This window comes from Carica papaya, chromosome 1 (assembly GCF_054855325.1).
Source record: "Carica papaya isolate Zhongbai chromosome 1, ASM5485532v1, whole genome shotgun sequence".
Taxonomy (NCBI): Eukaryota; Viridiplantae; Streptophyta; class Magnoliopsida; order Brassicales; family Caricaceae; genus Carica; species Carica papaya.
Window position 1 is genome coordinate 28,679,699 of NC_142309.1, and position 21,655 is coordinate 28,701,353.

At 35.2% G+C, this 21,655-nt stretch overlaps 4 protein-coding genes and 1 pseudogene across 5 annotated transcripts; 3 read left to right on the top strand and 2 right to left on the bottom strand.

The window, feature by feature from the left end:
- Window positions 1-1,097: 1,097 nt before the first annotated feature.
- On the top strand, window positions 1,098-4,189 carry LOC110817988 (protein kinase STUNTED-like). Its single transcript, XM_022046706.2, has 7 exons — window positions 1,098-1,602; window positions 1,703-2,368; window positions 2,473-2,721; window positions 2,825-2,976; window positions 3,070-3,285; window positions 3,375-3,524; window positions 3,625-4,189. The coding sequence occupies exons 1-7, from the start codon at window positions 1,437-1,439 to the stop codon at window positions 3,931-3,933; spliced, it is 1,908 nt and encodes a 635-aa protein (XP_021902398.1). The 5' UTR covers window positions 1,098-1,436; the 3' UTR covers window positions 3,934-4,189.
- Window positions 4,190-5,233: 1,044 nt separating this feature from the next.
- On the bottom strand, window positions 5,234-7,329 carry LOC110818014 (uncharacterized; annotated as a pseudogene). The gene is made up of 2 exons (XR_015813745.1): window positions 7,008-7,329; window positions 5,234-6,913 (listed from the first exon to the last, which is right to left on the bottom strand). The product of XR_015813745.1 is annotated as an uncharacterized LOC110818014 (transcript).
- Window positions 7,330-11,600: 4,271 nt separating this feature from the next.
- LOC110818119 (protein kinase STUNTED-like) lies at window positions 11,601-13,271 on the top strand. Its single transcript, XM_088221383.1, has 7 exons — window positions 11,601-11,732; window positions 11,830-11,915; window positions 12,017-12,261; window positions 12,365-12,516; window positions 12,610-12,825; window positions 12,915-13,030; window positions 13,134-13,271. The coding sequence occupies exons 1-7, from the start codon at window positions 11,601-11,603 to the stop codon at window positions 13,147-13,149; spliced, it is 963 nt and encodes a 320-aa protein (XP_088077509.1). The 3' UTR covers window positions 13,150-13,271.
- A 510-nt stretch (window positions 13,272-13,781) lies between these two features.
- Window positions 13,782-17,059, bottom strand: LOC110818118 (uncharacterized). The gene is made up of 3 exons (XM_088208679.1): window positions 16,594-17,059; window positions 14,862-15,186; window positions 13,782-14,767 (listed from the first exon to the last, which is right to left on the bottom strand). Exons 1-3 carry the CDS (start codon window positions 16,672-16,674, stop codon window positions 14,100-14,102), a joined length of 1,074 nt encoding a protein of 357 aa, XP_088064805.1. The 5' UTR covers window positions 16,675-17,059; the 3' UTR covers window positions 13,782-14,099.
- Window positions 17,060-17,217: 158 nt separating this feature from the next.
- Window positions 17,218-21,559, top strand: LOC148270519 (Glutathione S-transferase family protein). Its single transcript, XM_088208689.1, has 7 exons — window positions 17,218-17,502; window positions 17,639-18,037; window positions 18,963-19,097; window positions 19,205-19,283; window positions 19,449-19,543; window positions 20,933-21,100; window positions 21,194-21,559. Exons 2-7 carry the CDS (start codon window positions 17,713-17,715, stop codon window positions 21,352-21,354), a joined length of 963 nt encoding a protein of 320 aa, XP_088064815.1. The 5' UTR covers window positions 17,218-17,502; window positions 17,639-17,712; the 3' UTR covers window positions 21,355-21,559.
- The last annotated feature ends 96 nt before the right edge of the window (window positions 21,560-21,655 follow it).

A 21,655-nucleotide genomic window follows, 5' to 3' on the forward strand; every position in this document is an offset into this window, starting at 1 on the left:
TTACAAAAATACCTTTTTATGTTAATATTGTAGAAACTTTATATTATAAAATTTTACCTACAATCATCTACAAAATTACTTGAGAATAAAATAAAATAATTCTGGTTAACATGTTAATCACTAAAAATATGTTATTGTAATAAAAATAATATCTATACATGTATTCCTATACTAACCATACAAACCATTAATAAATTATATTACACCATAGGAGGAAACCAATTGGTTCTACACTCATTTTCTTTCTTATTTTTTATTTTGTTTCTCCAACTTTTGTTTTCCAAATAAATCAATTTTTATATTTAATTTTGTATAAACTATCCTACATTTTGAATATATTTTACTTTTTTAGTAGATAATTAAAGTATACATTTATAATTATTTTTTAAAAATTTAACATTTATTATAATTTAATTTTTAATATTTTTTTATTAATAATTTAATCCCCTTTTTAGACATTCAATTTTTTTTTTCATTTTCTAACAAATAAAATAAATTAAAAAAATCGTGAACTAAATTATAACAAAAAAATATTATAAATTAAATTATAATGAGTGTTAATATTCATAAATTAATTTATTATTTTTATTTTAATTATCGTTAAATTAATTATAAATAAATTATTTAATTCGAGTAAATAAAATATTTTTTTTAAGAAGTAGATGTGGTTGTGTGCGCTATTAGTAATTGTTGCTTAAAAAATTATTAATACATAGTAATAATATAAATTATAAAATATTTATAGTAAATATAATTTTTTTAAAAAATACGGATATTTTTGAAATTGGTATTTTATTAAAATTTGTGACTATTTCTTTAAATAAATATTTAATGTTCAAATTTAACTTGCTGCTTTAAAATAATTTGTTCAGCAATGTCAAAGAGTTGAGATTATTGAAGGCGGCTCACCCTTCCTCCAGTGTGGAGACACCACGTTTAAATAAAGTTTTACTTCTTGTCCATTAAAAAACTAAAAGTCTTATTAAATGTACTGACAAGAATGGCGGCGAATCTGTATTTTAGTGCAGTAGTTGAGTTCTATATACATATAATAATGATAATTATATAATACAAGTAAAGTAAAACCAAGTTCAAAAGATTCAAAGTAAGCAGATGCGTGTCCTCTTAACGTTCTTCATTCAAAAAGTTCAATCAGGTTTTTCATAATTTAAAGGCTAATGTTTTTTATTGGGTTTCCTGGTAAGACCCCCAATAGACTTTGAATTCTCTTGCTGTCTGTTTAAATCCGTCAACTTGGATTGCAAGGTTTGTTCTTCAGGTCGTTGGTGATAGCTACGTTCTTGAAATCCACTACTGTAATCTAGTCTTATCATCATAAATTCGTAATTTTAATTCATATTCAATCCGGAGAGGCGACTGAAGCAACTGGGTTCTCTGCAAATTCAAAAGTTAGAGAAGTAGAGTATCGTTAATTAATGATGAAGAAGACATGTTTAGCAAGAAGGTTCCACAAAAAGACGCGAGTGTTTTATGGCATCCTGGTGAACGGACATGCCCCTGATAAGGAATTTCTCAGCTGTGACCTTGTAGAGGTTGTAAAATTAGGACCGCATCTCCTCCTTCCTGTAATTTCCTTCCCAGGTACGTTATATACGTATACGTTTGAAGTTGAAACTTCGTAATTTAACAGGGGAAGCTTTTGAATGAATATATTTAGAGACCATCAATTTCTTTATTGCAGAGAAAGTATCTGATGAAAACAGCGGATCTAATGCAACTCAGGATGTAGAAAGAGATGATGTTGGTTTCAAGAAGGCAAGTCCGTTGAGATGTATTTCGATAATGAGAAGAGAGATCCCAGAAGAATCATCTCTTGGTTGGCCTTTACTTCTTGGAGCCAATTCTCCATGTAATAAAGAAACAAAATTTTCTACAACTAATAAATGGGCGTTTGATCTGCCTCGTCTTGATAAAAGAGTAGCTATCGTCAACCAAAACTTAGAGGAATACGATGTTAGCGCAGAGGAAGAATCAAAAGATGAGAGCTCCAATGATCTTTGTTCAAGTTCTTGTTCTTCACCAGCAACCCCAAGTTGGCGTCTTCTCAGGAACAGACTACTTAATGATTCCGATGAAAGTAGGGAGATGTCAGTGGTTGAGTGGGTAATGAACCTACCAAGTCGGTCAACTCAACAACAAGAAGTCAAAATTGCTTTGCCTTGTACGACAAGTGAAGATTCAGTCGAAAGTGATATTTCACCTTCTTGTAAGGATGATTCTGATGAAGATGACAGTAGCCCAACAGCATCGGCCAGAGACAAGGAGCTGTCTCTGAAATTGATCTCCAATGGTTGCAGGCAATTCAGCTACAGAGAGCTCAAGCAAGCGACTTATAATTTCTCCTCAGGTGATTTTAATTGTGATTGATTTAAACCATAGAGACAGAAGCCTCTGTTTTTTTTTTTTTTCCTTTTTCGTTTGAATCTGAAAACCCATTTGGTTTTGTAACAGAGAAATTGATTGCGGAAGGAGGGTGTAGTAGGGTGTACAAAGGGTGTCTGCCCGGCGGCAGAGAATTGGCGGTGAAGATTCTGAAATCATACGAGCAAGCTCTTAATGACTTCGCTTTGGAAGTTGAGATTCTCTCTTCACTCAACCATCAAAACATTACGCCTCTTTCGGGTGTATGCTGTGAAAATGGACTCCTTATCTCCGTCTACGACTTCTTTCCCACTGGAAGTTTGGAGGAAAACCTCCACGGTAATCTTTCTCTTCAATTTCATTATAAAATTTGAATTGAACCCAGTAGAGAATTCTATTGCAAGCTGCGGAAGTTGACAGTGGAGATTGGATTTGGTAACAGGTGGAAGTGTATTGCCATGGGAGACGCGGTTCAAAGTGGGTGTAGCTATTGCGGAGGCTCTAAACTATTTGCACAATCAATGCTCTCCGTCTGTTATTCATAGAGATATCAAATCTTCCAACATTCTTCTTTCTCAAGATTCTCGCCCACATGTACAGACACTTGTTTTATGTACATACACTGGTTTAAGTTTGACTTTATATCTAATGTTTTATTAAATGATGGATGTGTATTTATGTGGGCAGTTATCTGACTTTGGACTTGCCATATGGGGACCTCAGACATCCATTGATGAAGTGGTAGGAACATTTGGGTACATAGCTCCAGAGTATTTTATGCATGGAAGGGTGAGTGACAGAAGTGATATATACTCCTTTGGTGTTGTTCTTCTTGAGCTATTATCTGGAAGGAAACCAATTTATCACGAGGCATTCAAGGGGCAAGAGAGCTTGGTCATGTGGGTAAGTGCTGTAACCCTTTTTCATACAAGAAGTGTAAAATGTCAACATATAATTCACACAAGAATGACTTTGGAGCACACTTACTGCAGGCAAAACCATTACTAGATAGTGGGAACATCGAAGAGTTGATTGACCCAAAATTACATGGCGACTTTAACATTGATCAAATGCACGGAATGGTTTTGGCTGCAACCCTCTGCATCAACCACTCTGCTCAATATCGTCCAAATGCAAACCAGGTAAGTAAACTAAACTTCTCTTCTCTATTAATTTTTTGTGTGATTAATCGAGTTCGAGCTAACATAAAAGTTTTCATTTCCTTTAATTTGACATGTTCAGATATTACAATTATTAGCAGAGGAAAGCGATAAGAACGAATGGATGAATGCTTATATTACAAATTTGAAAGAGACGGAGAAGGAAATGGATGGAGATGACTATTTTACAGGGTTGAGCTGCATCACGCAGCAGCAACTGGATTACTTGCTTTTGGATCCAGATTGTAAAGGAAATGTAAGCATCTTTAAGTCTTGTGTTGATACCGCATCAGCACAGAGCACTGGACAAAAACAGCACTTCACGTTGGAAGATTACTTGAAAGAACAGCACTTCTCGTTGAAAGATTACTTGAAAGATCAGCGTTACTGATTAAATAAAAAACTAATGGCAAACAAGTTTTGAATCTGGTTGCCATGAAGAATAATTCCCTTTTCGCAAGAACAAAAAACGATGTACAGCAACTTTCTCTCTGCACTTAACATGTCCGGAATTGTATTATAGTGGCAGTGAGCATTTTTTTTCTTTTAAAATTCAACTGTATTCTTCCTGTAAATTAAACTGTATTCTTCTTAAAAATTCAGTTTTACATGTTTCTAATCTTAAGAAAAAAAAAGATGATCAAGTATATTATACATATCTTTAGCATTGTAAACTTGGTCATATTAGAGAGAAAAGAATAAGCAAGTTGTACAAAGAAAGTTACTTTAACAAATATGATTATGAATCATATCCAACTTGTAAATCTTGTCTCAAAAGAAAATTGACCAAATCTTCATTTGTTGGAAATGGAGAAAGAATTTCTAAATTATTAGAACTAATTCATGCTAATGTTTGTGGCCTCATGAAAACTCAAGCCAAATGAGGATTTTCTCACTTTATCACATTTACTGATCAAATATCAAGATATGAATTTGCGTATCTTATGAAATATAAATCTAAATCTTTTGAAATGTTTAAAAGATTCCATAGTGAAGTTGAGAAACAAACTGACAAAAGAATTAAAATGCTAAGGTCTGATAGAAGAGAAGAATATCTTAGTGATGATTTTACTAGATATCTCAAAAAGAATGAGATTCTCTCACAATGAACCCCTCTTGGAACACCACAATACAATGGTGTGTCCGAAGTAAGACATCAAACCTTATTAGATATGGTGAGATCAATAATGGGATTTACAGATTTTTTAATTAATTTATGTAGATATACTTTAAAAATTGCAGTATATTTGTTAATAAAGTACCAACTAAATTAATTTTTACAATAGTATATGAGATATAAAAATAACATAAACCGAGGCTTAAGTACGTTAAAGTTTAAAGTTGTCCAACTTATGTTAAGAGATTACAAACTGATAATCTTGACTCAAGATCTAATAAGTGCAGATTTATTGAGTATTCTAGAAAAACAATGAGCTATTATTTCTATCACCCATATGACCATAAAATGTTTGTGACCAGGAGAACAATATTTTTAGAAAGAGAATTTCTTTTTGAATGAAATTATAGTGAAAGAATTAAACTTAATGAAATTCAAGAAACTAATGAATCAATACAAAAAGAAGATCATGAGAAGTAAGTTGAGTAATCTTTAATAGAGATTTTAAAGATGACAAGGAAGTTGTTATCTCTAATGATTGAGGTTCAAAAAACAAATGTTGTTCAAAGACCAGTTAATGAACCTATTCAAAATTATATTGAACAACAACCTAATCTAATACAAAGTGAGCAAGTTGTATACAAACCTCTTAGAAAGTTTGTTAGACAACGTCATACACCAGACATGTTAAATCTTTTAGTGTAAGATGATGTACAAATAAGGTTAATCATGATGATGATGACCCCAAGACTTATGACGAGGCTATACAAGGTTTTGATTATGAGAAATGGATAAAGATCATGGAATCTAAAATAGAATCCATGAAGGTCAACAAAATTTGGATTTTGATTGAAACTTTAAAAACATAAAGTCTATTAGTTGTAAATGAATTTTTAAGAAAAAGATTGGAGCAGACGGAAAGGTGGAAACTTATAAAACCATCTTGTTGCTAAGAGATATCGTTAAAAGAAATGAATCGATAATGATAAAATATTTTTCTTTGTACCAATGTTCAAATCAATTCGGATTCTACTTGTTGTAACTGCATTCTATAATTATGATATATGTCAAATAGATATAAAAACAGATTTCATAAATGATGAGTTGGAAGATAATGTGTTTATAACACAACTTGAAGATATATATATATATGATACATATATATGGTTGATAACTCCTCCATTCATGAGCCTATATATATATATATATATATATATATATATATAACGGTGAGAGTTTGAAAAAAGATAAAAGTGAATTAAAAAAATCAGCTGCACACTAAATAAAAATTTTGGTGAATTTTTTTATTAAAATTTTAACATATATATTGTTTATTTTATCGTATATTTTATTAATTAAAAAATTGAATAATAAGTATTAAATTCGATATGAAGATACGTAGAATATTCGGATTTTAAAATAATTTTAATTTAAGAATTTATTGGCATATATATTTTAAATTTAATTTTTAATCTGTAATATAATTTTTTAAATATAAATAAATTAAATTAGATTATGCACGTATCAGGATCCTACATGTGCTTAAGCTGGCCCACGCCATTTAACATGGCACGATATGTCTCTGTCTGTTTTACTTTTGCTCCGTTGCCGGTCAGAATTGCTACTAACCTCAGAATGGAATTGGATATGGTAGGGCATGAATATCAGCACTGGGTAGGTGCTTGGCCCTTGGCCACAATGTCGAACTCACATGGCATGAAGCACCTTCTTCAGTTTCATTTCTTTTAACCCAGCTGCCTTTTTGCTGCTCAGTTCCAAGAAGCCATTCTAGCTCGCCAGTATCATTCTCATCAAGTGAGGGTGAAGGTGGAAGCCAATCCTCAACCGATGATTTATATAGCATTTCCAGCAGCAACCAGAGGAGATGCACTATTCATTTTGGAACAAAAGGGCGATATTTTATTTGGTCCAGAAGCAACCCCAACAGCTCTGATATTTGTCTTTGTATTAGTGTCTCCATGTTGTTGTTGTGCTTGAGGAATTTCCCGAGCAGGAGCTCTGATATTTGTCCTCGTATTGGTGTCTCGACATTGTTGTTGTGCTCGGGGAATTTCCTGGGCAGGAGCTCTGATATTTGTCCTTGTATTAGTGTCTCGAAATTGTTGTTGTGCTCGGGGAATTTGCTGAGCAGGATGATAAATCCTCCCAGATGTAGAACATACACCTTCCTCATTGGAAGAAGCATCAGCTCCTTCGTGCTTTTTGAAGGAAAACCGAATTGGAATGACTTTTTCTGCCATCATTAAAATGAAATGTCAGCATATAAACAAAAGAAAAGCACAAACAAAGGCCACCAAGCCTAGAAAACAGAAGTTGGGAGGACAAACCATTGTTGTGGCTTTCAGTAGAAGGTGAAGCATGCCTTTTTCTCTTGTTGCTGTTCTGTGTACTGTCGGACAAATAGAGAAGGTTCTGAGACGAGATGGGTTGCTCGTTCTCTACAGTAAGATTACTCTTCACCTGTTCAGCTTCTTCTTCTCGTTGCTTTGGAAGACTATTTCCAATCACATCACCAGCAATCTTTTTGAGATCTGCAGATATTTCAAGGGACTTTAGCTTCTCTTTTTCTTTCCTTTCTTTCTTTCTTTCCTTCCTTTTTCTTCTCTTTGGCTTGTTCTGCTTTGTCCTTCTCTTTTCTCTTATGGAGCTTTAATTGACCAGAAACAATTTCAGACCACAGGTCTAAGATGGCCAAAGAAGGACCAAATGAAACGCGGACATCCACAAAAGAGAATAAAATCCAATTCCCTTTGTTCAATCACAAGGAATCATAAAAACTTAAATCTGAAATAAGGACCTTATTATAAGGGACATAAGGATTAGGGGTAAAATGTCTCTATACATGGTCAATTTGCAGGAACTCCTATATGCATGTCATAACCAGACAACCCAGAGAAAACTCACAAAACTTCTCTACCCATGAAACCAAACCCCTATTAATGACACATCTACCGGCTTATAGAGCTTGCAAAGCACAGTTTATAAGCCACACCTGATAAACCAGACATATCACTGGCTGAACCAGATATTGTTTGATTAAAGATAAGTGGCTTGACAAAAAAACAAGTCAGAGAAGGCAGCACGACACCATGGTACAACGGATCATTTTACCAAAATTTCTCAATTTCGAAGACAGATGTGGGGCTCTGGAGGGCATTCGATTCAGTAAAAAATGGAATCTCAACCCAAGTTTCCAATGGAAAGCTCAACTTGGAGATAATGTTTACTTCACCACTGAATTCAGTACAGAAATGTAATTATAATATTACAAGTTCACAGTTTCCTTTCAAAAGAGCCAAAAGAAACAATCATCTAATTGTCATATCATGTCAGATTAGTTCTAAGCCCATGAAACCTCTTACTAACATTCAATAAAGTTACATGCACCTCAAGCACCAATTCTGTTGGTATCATGTGAAATCTGTTGACTAATGAGTTTTTCTTTTTAATAAAAACTAATGCAAATCTCCAGAAAAATTAAGATGAGTTGTTGGAAATGTACAACAAATTAACACAAATCGAAAATTTGTGGAACATGTATAATTAAATCATTGGGAATCTGATTTAATGTTTATGCTGACTACTTTGAATTTATTTTCTATTTGAGAATCTGATATATGCTAAAAAAACCAACAAAAAATTATTCTGGCAACTTTTTCTTTTCTTTTTTTTTTTATTTGTATTTTGCTCTCTATTTTTCTAAACTTCTTCAACTTAATTTTTTTATAAAACTCAACAGTAGTATCAGAGCAGTTTTTTTAAGGGATTGTGTTCCTCCTTTAAAAAAAAAAGTCTTCAAATCAATTTATCAGCTTTACCAGTATTTAGGGGGGAGAATTATGATTATTGAGCAGTGAGAACGAAAACTTATCTTCTTGCCTATGATCTGTGGGGTGTTATGGAGGATGAATATGTAAAAGTTTCATTGCCCGGAAATCCCACATTACCACAAATTAGGCAAGACGCAGAAGGGTCCGTGAGGAATTTTAAAGCTCTTTCAATTCTTCATTCTGCAGTGTTTGAAGACATATTCACAAGACTGGTGACCTACAAAACAGTCAAGAAAGTTTGGGCCTATTTGAAAGAAGAATATGCATGAAATGCTAAAGTGAGAGGTGTGAAATTGTTGACTCTAAAAAAAGAGTTTGAGCTGTTAAGAATGTAGGATAGAAAAAGTATCAAAGAGTATTTTACAAGAGTTATGAATCTTGTTACTCAAATGAGATTGCTTGGAAGAGACTTCAAATATCATAGAATGATTGTAGAAATGATGATTAGCCTCCCCTAGAAGTTTGAATCAAAGCGAAGGAACATGTGATCTTGAGAAACTTATTGTTGCTGAACTTCTCAATAAACTATAGGCTCAAGAGTTAATTGTTTCAATCAGAAATGACGAGGTCACTGAAAATACTTTTCAAGCAAGACAGATGTACAAGTTTAGGACCTTAACTTCAAAAGATGAAGCTCAATCCTCAGCAAATAAAAGGAGGTAACCACAAAATTCAAAAGATTCATCAAGAAAAAGGAAAATATCTTCCTTGTGGAAGTTGTGGTAAATCCAACCATTATAAGAGCAAATGTTGTCATGTACAATGTAAGATTTGCAAAAACTGTAGTCATTCAGAGAAGATGTGCTGGAAAAAAAAAATCTAGCATCACAATAAAAGAATGAGACTAAAAAGCAACAACAACTACTTCAACAACACCAAATCTATTTTGCTGAGAAACATGTGTAGTGGGAAAGTCATCTTTTCATGATGACTGAGGCATTTTGTGTGCGAAGAAATAATTTGTGGTATGTGAATAGTGGATACACAAGTCGTATGGCTAAGGATCATATGTTGTTCAGCAATTTGGATGTTAATTATAGAATTAAAGTGAAACTTATCAATGGAACAGTCATAAAAGCTAAAAAAAAAGGCTCAATACTGATTCAAACTAAGCAAGGTACCAAACTCATAATTGATGTGCTCTTTATTCTTACTTTAGAGCAAAATTTGTTGAGTATTGCTAAAATTCAAAACAAGAGCTATTCCATTTTGTTCGAAAATGATTACTGCTTTATTTATGATCATGCAAATGTGTTAGTAGTATATATCAAGAAAAATGAGTAACTATGTGTTTAGTTTAAAATATACAAACCAACATTCTTTTGTTGCTAAGAATGATTTAACATGGTTGTAGCACAAAAGATTTGGTCATTACAATGTTGACTCTTTAAAGTTTATGCAAAAGAGTAGAATGGTTACTAATATACTTAAGCTAGCTGATTGTAAAGCTCAGACCAAGGGTTATAGAGTTTACAATGCGGTGGCAAGAAAAGTTTTTCTCAGTGAAGATGTGCTTGTTGATGAATTAATATTCTTGAATTGGGATAAGAAACAAGCTGAAGTAAAAAAACTCATACAAGATGCACTATTGTAGCTTCAAGTTCCTCAAGTGTTGCTGAAAATATTTAAATTGATTTTGCAGAATTTGATGATCCAGCTACAAACACACGAACAACAAAGACTAAGTTATTGGCAGAGGATTATGGAATGTGCAACTTAATCATCATTGAACTTATAAACTATGAAGCGCTTATGATGTATAAAAAGTGGCAGCTTACTATGGAGAACGAGATTAACATAATCAATGAAAGTGACACTTGGCAGCTTGTACCAAGGCCTGAAAATGAGCATGTTATTGGAGTCAAATGGGTATATAGGACTAATTCAACTCTCATGGTTCCATTTTCTCATTCAAAGCAAGGTTGGGGGTGAAGGGTTATGCACAATTTTCAGAAGTGGACTATGATGATACCTTTGCACCTGTAATAAGGCATGACACCATCAAATTGTTGGTGACTTTAGCAGCAAAACTAAATTGGAGGCTTTAAAGGAAATGCGGATATGGTATACAAGTTGAAGAAGACTTTGTATAGCCTCAAACAGCCACTTCCAAGAGGCAAATTTGAAGATCTGAGGTGAAAACTATATGTGTTCAAAGAAAAACTCAAGAATGAGTGTTGACTTATGAGTCTTTTTTTAAATAAAAGACCGATACAAATCTCCAGAAAAATTAACACAAGGTGTTGGAAATATGCAGCAAACTACACAAGTTGAAAATATGCAGAAAATTAATACCAGCTGTTGAAAATATGCAGATTTACATTAAATCAACATTGGAAATCTGTTGTTTGGAACATGTGTAATGAATAAATCTGATTCAATATTTATGTTGACTACTTCAAATTTATTTTCCATTTAAGGAGTTGATGTATGCTAAAAAATATCAATCAAAAATCATTTCAGCAACTTTTTCTTTTTTATTCCTTGTACTTTGCTCTCTATTTTTATAAACTTTCTCAACTTCTCAGTCAATTTTTTCACAAGACTCTGCAAAATCAAACACTGAACGACATTTAAATTTTCATAGTTGCTTTATCTAAAGAGACTAAGCTTACAACTGCTTATCATTTACGCTTGAGTTCACAGGTGCAGGAAAATCAGTTAGTGAACACAGTTTTATGGCCTATTCCACCAAGGAACTGTGTTCCAATTTCCTTAGCACTCAAAAGGCAAAGCAGAAACAATACCCAAATTAATACTGACAAGAAACTACATTCCCTTCACAAACGCCTATTTGATATTATTCATACACAACATCTTTAAAGTTTTTGCAGGTACTAGTACAAATTTCACCTGCGTGATATGAATCATAAAGAGGATTTTCTTACAGAACCATAGTTTTGAAAAACAACCATATTTGCAACATGTCAAGCAGTTGAAGAATCATCTCTTCGTTGGCCTTTACTTCTTGGAACCACTTCTCCATGTATTGAAGAAACCAAAATTTCTACAATTAATAAATGGGTGTCTAATCTGCCTCGCGTCCTGATAAAAAAGTAACTATCATCAACCAGAACTCAGAGGAATACGATGTTAGCTCAGAGGAAGAATCAAAAGATGAGAGCACTAGAAATCGTGATCTTTATTCAAGTTCCTGTTCTTCACCAGCAACCCCATGTTGGCATCTCCTCAGGAACAGACTACTTAATGATTCTGATGAAAGTAGGGAGATGTTAGTGGTTGAGTGGGTAATGAACCTGCCAAGTCGGTCAACTCAACAACAACAAGAACTCAAAATTGCTTTGCCTTGTATGGCAAGAGAAGTTCAGTCCAAAGTGATATTTTACCTTCTGATGAAGATAACAATAGCCCAACAACATCAGGAAGTTGGCAACCCAGAGAAAAGTAGCTGTCTTTCAAATTGATCCCCAACGGTTGAAGGCAATTCAGCTATAGAGAACTTAAGCAAACGACTTGTAATTTCTCCTCAGGTGATATTATTTGAGATTGATTGCGGAAGGAGGGTGTAGTAAGGTGTACAAAGGGTGTCTGCCCGGCGGCAGAGAATTGGCCGTGAAGATTCTGAAATCATACAAGCAAGCTGTCAATGATTTCGCTTTGGAAGTTGACATTCTCTCTTCACTTAAACATCAAAACATTTTGCCTCTTTTGGGTGTATGCTGTGAAAATGGACTCCTTATCTCCGTCTACGACTTCTTTCCCACTGGGAGCTTGGAGGAAAACCTCCACGGTAATCTTTTTCTTCAATTACATTATAAAATTTGAATCGTACCCAGTAGAGAATTCTATTGCAAGCTGCGGAAGTTGACACTGGAGGTTGAATTTGGTAACAGGTGGAAGTGTATTGCCATGGGAGACGCGATTCAAAGTGGGTGTAGCTATTGCAGAGGCTCTAAACTATTTGCACAATCAATACTCTGTGCCTGTTATTCATAGAGATATCAAATCTTCCAACATTCTTCTTTCTCAAGATTCTTGCCCACATGTACATACACTTGTTTTATATACATACATTGGTTTAAATTTGACTTTATATCTAATGTTTTATTAAATGATGGATGTGTATTTATGTGGGCAGTTATCTGACTTTGGATTTGCCATATGGGGACCTCAGACATCCATTGATGAAGTGGTAGGAACATTTGGGTACATAGCTCCAGAGTATTTTATGCATGGAAGGGTGAGTGACAGAAGTGATATATACTCCTTTGGTGTTGTTCTTCTTGAGCTATTATCTGGAAGGAAACCAATTTATCACGAGGCATCCAAGGGACAAGAGAGCTTGGTCATGTGGGTAAGTGCTGTAACCCTTTTTCATACAAGAAGTGTAAAATGTCAACATATGATTTACGCAAGAATGACTTTGGAGCACACTTACTGCAGGCAAAACCATTATTAGATAGAGGGAACATCGAAGAATTGATCAAATGCATAGAATGGTTTTGGCTGCAACCCTCTGCATCAACCATTCTGCTCAAAAACGTCCAAATGCAAACCAGGTAAATAGACTAAACTTCTCTTCTTTATTATTATTATTATTTGTCATTAATGGAGTTTGAGCTAACATAAAGGTTTTCGTTTCCTTTAATTTGACATGCTCAGATATTACACTTATTAGCAGGGGAAAGTGATAAGAATTGATTACTGCCTATACTACAAATTTGAAAGAGACAGAGAAGGAAGTGGATGGAGATGACTATTTTACAGGGTTAGATTACTTGCTTTTGGATCTAGATGGCAAATGCAATGTAACCATCTTTTAAGTCTGGCGTTGATACCGCATTAGTAGAGAGCATTGGACAAAAACAGCACTTCACCTTGAAAGATTACTTGAAAGAAGAGCACAACTGATTAAGGAAAAAACTAATGGCAATCACGCATTGAATCTTCTGATTGGCATGAAGAATACTTCCTTTTCGCAAGAAAAGAAAACAATGTACAGCAACTTTTTCCCTACGTTTAACATGTCTGGATATCTATCATTTAGCAGTGAGAAAATTTCTTTCTTCTAAAAATCAACTGTATTCTTCCCGTAAATTAAACGAGCAACTAATTACACTCAACAAAACTTTTCTTTGCTCGAGTAATTTCAAAAATTTCTCCCCCAAAGAACAAGACAGAACACGGCACATGCTTAAAGTTTGGAAGAAAGAAATAACAAAAGTCCAAAAGAATTCACACGCAACAATAGATAGTCAGCACTTCCACTAAGAAAGAACACTCCTACCACCACAACATACGTAGAGAAACTTCTTAATGGAAGGGACAAAAAGATTTCATTTATTTCTGCCCTCGTAACGGGAACATACATGTTACAGCTCTGGCTTCTATAAACAGCACCTTAACACCATTGAGAACGCAAAAAAATTCAATGCTAACCGCTATACAAAAATTCCTCAACAAAAAAAGGTGCCGTCAAAAAAATTCTGAGCCACAGCACTGCAACTGCAGTACCTTAGCATTTCCATCTGAAATGGTGCTTCCGCTGGCCCACACCATTTAACACAGCACAAGATGTCTCTGTCTGTTTTACTTTTGCTACATTGCCAGTCAGAATTGCTATTAACCTCAAAATGGAATTGTATATGGTAGGGCATGAATATCAGCACTGGGTAGGTATTTGGCCCTTGGCCACAATGTTGAACTCACATGGCATAAAACACCTTCTTCAGTTTCATTTCTTTTAACCCTACTGCCTTTTCGCTGCTCAGTTCCAAGAAGCCATTCTAGCTCACCAGTATCATTCTCATCAAGTGAAAGTGAAGGTGGAAGCCAATCCTCAACCAATGATTTATATAACATTTCTATACTGCGGGCCTTATTACCACTAGAGGCAGATACATTTCCAGCAGCAACCAGAGGAGATGCACTATCAATTTTGGAACAAGTGGGCGATACTTTATTTGGTCCAGAAGCAACCCCAACAGCTCTGATATTTGTCCTTGTATTAGTGTCTCGACATTGTTGTTGTGCTCGGGGAATTTCCCGAGCAGGAGCTCTGATATTTGTCTTCGTATTAGTGTCTCGACATTGTTGTTGTGCTCGGGGAATTTCCTGGGCAGGAGCTCTGTTATTTGTCCTTGTATTAATGTCTCGACATTGTTGTTGTGCTTGGGGAATTTCCTGAGCAGGATGATAAGCTGTCCTCCCAGATGTAGAACATACACCTTCCTCATTGGAAGAAGCTTCAGCTCCTTTGTGCTTTTTGAAGGAAAACCGAATTCGAATGACTTTTCCTGCCATCATTAAAATGAAATGTCAGCACATAAACAAAGGAAAAGCACAAACAAAGACCACCGAGCCTAGAAAACAGAAGTTGGGAGGACAAACCATTGTTGTGGCTTTCAGTAGAAGGTGAAGCATGCCTTTTTCGCTTGTTGCTGTTCTGTGTACTGTCGGACAAATAAAGAAGGTTCTGAGATGAGATGGGTTGCTCATGCTCTACAGTAAGATCACTCTTCACCTGTTCGGCTTCTTCTTCTCGTTGCTTTGGAAAACTATTTCCAATCACATCATCAGCAATCTTTTTGACATTTGCAGATAGTTCAAGGGGCTTTAGCTTCTCTTTTTCTTTCCTTTCTTTCTTTCTTTCCTTTCTTTCCCGTTTCTTCTCTTTGGCTTGTTCTGTTATGTCCTTCTCTTTTTTCCTCTGGAGCTTTAATTGACCAGAAACAATTTCAGACCACAGGTCTAAGATGGCCAAAGAATGACCAAATGAAAAGGGAACATCCACAAAAGAGAATAAATCCAATTCCTTTGTTCAATCACAAGGAGTCACAAAAACTTAACTCTGAAATAAGGACCTTATAAGAGACATTAGATTAGGGGTAAAAGGTCTATCTATACATAATTGACAACAAACTCCTATATGCATGTCGTAACCAGACAACCGTGAGCAAACTCACATAAACTTCTCAACCCATGAAACCAAACCCTTGTTCATGACACATCTATCGGCTTATTGAGCTTATAAAGCACATTTATAAACCACACCTGATAAACCAGACACATCACCGGCTGAACCAGTTAGATGATTTGATTAAAAATAAGTGGCTTGACAAAACACATTTATAAGCCACACCTGATAAACCAGACACATCACCGGCTGAACCAGTTAGACGATTTGATTAAAAATAAGTGACTTGACAACAAACAAGCCAGAAAAAGCAGTATGACACCATGGTACAATGAATCTATCTATTTTTTTTCAATTTCGAAGACAAGATGTGGGGCTTTGGAGGGGCATTCGATTCCATTAAAAATTGAATCTCAAAACCAAGTTTCAATTCTACCTCTGCGATTTTTCATTCCATCCAGTCATCTCTCCTAAATATACTTATATAACTACTTCAAAATGAAGTAAGAAAACCTCAATTTGGAGACAACATTTACTCAACCACAGAAGTCAGCAGCGAAATCTAATTATAATATTACAAGTTGGCAGTTTCCTTTCAAAAAAGCCAAAAGAGAAAATCATCTAATCGCCATATCATGTCAGATTAGTCCTGAGGCCATGAACCTACTTAATACCATTATATAAAGTTACACGCACCTCAAGCACAAATTCCGTTGGTAACATGCGAAATCAAACACTGGACAACATTTAAATTTCATAGTTCCATCTAAGAGACTCAATTACAACTGCCCATCAATTATACTTGAGTTGACAAGTACGGGAAAATCAATTAGTGAACACAATTTTATGGCCTATTCCACCAAGGAATTGCATTCCAATTTCTTTAACACACTCAAAAGGCAAGGCAGAAACAGCATAACAACAAGAAGCCATATTCCTCTCACCATTCTAACAAACGCCTATTTGTTATTATTTATACACCACATCTATAAAGTTTTTACAGGTATTAGTACAAATTTCACCTGAGTGATATATATATATACATACAGAGGATTTTCTTACAGAACAATAGTTTAGAAAAACAACCATACGTGCAACATGCCAAGCAGTCGAGGATTTAATACGATAATCCTCTTTTAAGTTATGCTATAATCGTGAACAGCTTATAACATGACCTCCACAAAGAACGAGGTCTGCTCAACCAACCTTAATCGATTCGATCAAGGCCTGACCGGAAACCCCGTTCCTCGCGTACCCAGGAGGCGGGTAGGGAAAGCACCGCGACATATCTTTTCAGATTTCACAAACAACGTTTCTTGCGTTAGATCGAAAAGAAGGGTGTTCCTTGATAAGTGTTCGAATCAGAATTGTAGAAAGAACAAGAAGTCTTTTTCCTGTGATCTAAAAACCAGTAAAAAGATCTCTCAAAGAATCGCTGAAAGAACGCAAATCCTCCGATTAGGGTTTTCTTGATAGGAGGAGAAAAAAAGGAAGGCGACTGCGTAAGTTAATTTGCGGGGTGAAGGGGTGGGACTCAGGGCTATATATAGGGTCGAGATGCCCGGCTTCTACACACCGACCTAGTAGTTTCATACCTACCTGAATTACCGAAATTACCCTTCGGTTTATTGGCCCAAACTAATACACTTATGGGCCCCACGTGATTACTTTGGGCCCAAGTCATCTTTGATTGAGGCTGAACTCCGCTGTGCACGAAAGCCCAACGGACTGGGGCTCCAAAGGTGCCCAGCCCAGCCCATCCCAGGGAGATCCCTCTCGAAACTCGAATAGTATCGTTTGGGGCGCGGATGATTTGGGGAACCACCAGAGCGACGGGATACCACGGCTGCTGCAAGGCGACGTCATCTTCAACGCTGCCCATAAAGAGCAGAGAGAGAGAGAGAGAGAGGGATGTCGTTTTTTACACAGGGCAGGCCGTGCAAGAGGGAGAAAGCCAGAGAGCTGGGGAAGAAGAAGATATGAAATAGGTGAATCAGTCAAATGACGAATTTGACATGAAATAACGTTGAAGGAATCTAACTCGGTGGGAGCCTGGGAGGTTATTTTGGGGATTCCAGTAGCGTCACTATCTTGAAATCTTCACGCGCGTCACTGGTGCGTTTTCTCACCGGACACCTGTTCATTTTCTACGTAACGGGAAGCACGTCAATTGAATTTAATAACTAGTTTCATAAACCCTAGTTAAACCCCGCGAACCTGGCTAAATAAGCTGGTTTTGTTTTTCGACCAGCGGTAGTAATTAGGTGGAGACTGTGAGAAATAATCTCGGAGAGGGAAGGCAATTTGGGTTGGTAAATTGGGACCATGAGGGGAGTAAATGGACGCGCCATTTTAAGCCGAGCCATTTCCGGCTTCGTCAGCGGCAACAGCTCCGCAGCCACTCGACGTCTGCTGCATCGAGGGGCTGTGTTAAGCACCCATAGTTCTTCACTAAAACTCACCGATCGATTGGGAATACCGAGCCCCTCTCCGGGACGTGATGCTACGAGCACTATGTTCTTCTCCATAGCGGCCTCGTCCCTGGCTCAAGAGCTGCACGCTAAGGAGCCGCCACGCTCCGGGAAGTTCAGCCCCACCGACGTCGTTCTCTATCAGTATGAAGCTTGCCCTTTCTGCAACAAGGTTAAAGGTGATTTCACTATCTCGTTATCTTTCGAGTCTCTCTATGTACGTTTGCGAAGGCTTGCCTTCTCTATGTAAGAAAATGAATGGTCGAAGTTTGACTTCTTGTGAATTTAAGCATTGCTAAGCATGAATTCTAGTTTTTATAAGTTGTTTTGGGAGAACAAGGTCAATTTTGTCTTGTGTTGGTTGAGGTAAAGATGAGAGTAAGAAAGTAACCTGTTGTGATTGAAACCATTAGCAAACTGGAATGATTAGGCGGGATGTGTTAGTTACTGGATTTTGCAAAGGTTATAGACCATTTCTTTAATGGCTTTCCACTACTTTTTGGTATTCGAACAGAGTAATCCATTATAACTTACCACTTAAGCGAAGAGTGCTATTGTGGGAGAACAGTCTTGGACCTGATCACTGTGCCTGTCTAGCTTTTAATTATATGTCATATAGAACTATGTCAATAGGTTTTACTTCGTTCTTTTTCTCTTGATTTGATTATCTGCTGCTATTCTATTAATGTATTTGATTGTCATATATAAATTATTATGTTTTGAAGCCATCTTAAACCAATTTGTTTATTATTTAGTATTTACTGCCTTTTTGTTCAATTCTTATCGTCTTTTGTACTTGAAGTACTGGAATATTTATTTGGATGTAAAATTCGATCGTAATACATGTTTAAACTAATTATATTTCTTCTTTTGTGGTCCTCGGCCATGAATTTTTCTTTTCTTAACTGGCTTAATAAGAATAAGAAATTAACCTAGCTTGAAACCTGAAAATGGAATTTGAATAATGTTCTAATTCCAACCTTGTCTCACATTTGGTAGATTTCGTTTTTGGACCAAAAGTAAAAAAGTATTTGAATACTTGGACTGTGATTTTTCTTATCCCTTCATGGATTCTTTCTTCCTTTCTTTTTTCTATCTGGTCAGCATTCTTGGATTATTACAATATTCCTTACAAAGTTGTGGAAGTCAATCCCATCAGCAAGAAGGAGATCAAGTGGTCTGATTATAAGAAAGTGCCAATACTTACAGTTGATGGTGAACAGATGGTTGATTCTTCAGGTGTTTAGCCATTTCCTCTTTTTTTTCTCTCTTTAACATGGCAGTGGGATTTTATGTTAGTTTATTGTTTTGGTTCTTAACCTCCAGTTTTGACTCTGTTTGTGTAGATATAATTAATATCTTGTTCCAAAAGATTAATCCTGGTGAACCTTGTGGTGATCTTGATGAAGAGAGCAAATGGTGCAAGTATGGTTACTAGATCTTTTCCTTCCTCATTTTATGTATCTTCAACTTCTTTCAAGAGTTGAAACATTTATAAATTTGATTTTGTGGCAATCTGAAGATATTTGCTGTCATCGATTTATTAATTTGATTTGAAATTAAAATCTTAAGAAACTTCCAATCATGCAGGTGGGTTGATAAACACTTGGTGCATGTTTTATCCCCTAACATTTATCGAACTGCTTCGGAGGCTCTTCAGTCATTTGACTACATCACAAGCCATGGTATGATTTGAAGATTCTTTTTATATTCTTTGGTTCTTTTACTCTTTTAAATGCATTTTTATTTCTTTTTAGGAATCTAATTCAAGTCAATTCAGCAAATCACTTGATCCATGATACGCATTAAGGATGTAAGAAATCCCACTTGCATCAAATTATTCTAATCACTCTAAGAGAATATTTGGTCTGGCTTATTTTCTTGTCAAACCATATAATACGGTTTGACCAGAAAATAAGCTATGGAATGTTCAAGGGGATTGTTGATTTATAAGCGAAAAACAATAAATGGCCCTAATTTTTATTTTGACTTATAAGCCAATAAGCCAATATGGCTTATAAGTCAGTAAAAAAATATGTCGTTGATGTGTTTGGTTGGACTTTTTTAAATGTAACTTATAAGCTGTATGCAAATTGAAAGTGTTTGGTAAAAAGGGTTTTTAAGTTGAAAAATGGTTAAAAGACTAAAAAGGACATGTTAAATAACAATGACAATGTATGATGTAATTCTTTTTGCAATTTTTAAGTTATTGTAATCTTGAAATAGAAATTTGTTTTTAGATTAATTCTAGTTAATTTGTTTTAATTTAAGATAGTGGGTGATTAACATTTTATTTAGCTATTTAATTTTATATATGTTCAACTTTTGTATGAAATTGTTGGTAATAATTGATATACACATGTTAACATTTTATAATAAATTAAAAAAGGGAAATATATAACAATATGTATGTCTTATTCATATGTACTCGTATGATGTATGCATGTTAAGTATAACCTGCAATGTTAATGTAATTTTATTGTACAACATTGTGACATAGATTACTTAAGAAGTAATCGCCTTTGAATTAGACTGTTATTATATGCTTATCAATTGTTCTATAGAACTATTAAGGTAAGAGGAAAGAATTTTTAAATTTTAGCGGGGGCATTTTTTAAATGAAATTATCAGGGAAGCTTGTAACCTAGTGGCTTATGAGTGATAAAAGAAAGTATATGCTAGCGGCTTTCTACTTTGAGCTTACAAGCTACCTGTTTATGAGTAACTTTGTATTTACTAACACTGGTTTGCCACAAAATAAGTCAAACCTAACATCCCTTAAGCTCCCAAAATTTGCTTTTCCTCTTTTAACTTTTAAGCAATCGAAAAATCTAGTTTCTGAGATTTGAACTAAAAGACCCTTGTTATCAACTATCAAATTCTTATTTCTGTGTCTGTTAGTTCTTTTGTTAACTTTTTAATTTATAAGCATTATTTTACCAATAACCATTATTTATATAGAGTTTACAATTGGCATATAATGTACTAAACTATAAAGGTTTTTTATAAGCTAAAAATAAATGAGCTAACCGAGTGCCTCCTAATTCTTTTGATACTTTACAAAAAAAATGCAGGCAACTTCAGCTTGACAGAGAGGTTAGTAGCAAAGTATGCTGGAGCAGCAGCTATGTACTTCGTATCAAAGAAACTGAAGAAGAGACATAACATCACTGATGAACGTGCTTCTCTATATGAAGCTGCAGAAACATGGGTTCATGCTCTAAAGGGCCGTCCATATCTTGGTCTGTTTTACTAGTACATAATATTAGACAAATTTAATTGAGCTAAGATACATGCTGATTCCATGACCCTTAACCTCCTCTTGTGTTCAACAGGTGGCTCAAAGCCTAATTTAGCTGATCTTGCTGTTTTCGGTGTCCTGAGACCAATCCGCCACCTCAAGTCTGGTGAGGATATGGTGAAGCATACACAAATTGGGGAATGGTACACTCGGATGGAGGGAGCTGTGGGAGAATCTTCTAGAATTAAGGAGTAAGAGTTGAGTAATTTGGTCACTTGGGCAGAAATTAAAATTATAGGTGATGGTAATCCACTTAGACCTTTCTTGATGGAATAAAATAGTGACTCTTTCCTGTCAACGAACTGGAGTAAGAGTTACGATACAATTTTCTTTCGAATGATTGAAACAAATTGCTTGAATTTTGTTTATATGTTATTGCGAGCGTGATGGTTCAATTGTACCCGATTCCTCTTCTTTCTGTTTCACTTCAAATGTATTTATTAACTAGAACCTGTTGTTATGACTAGAATTGTTCGATTTTGTAGCTGCATATTGG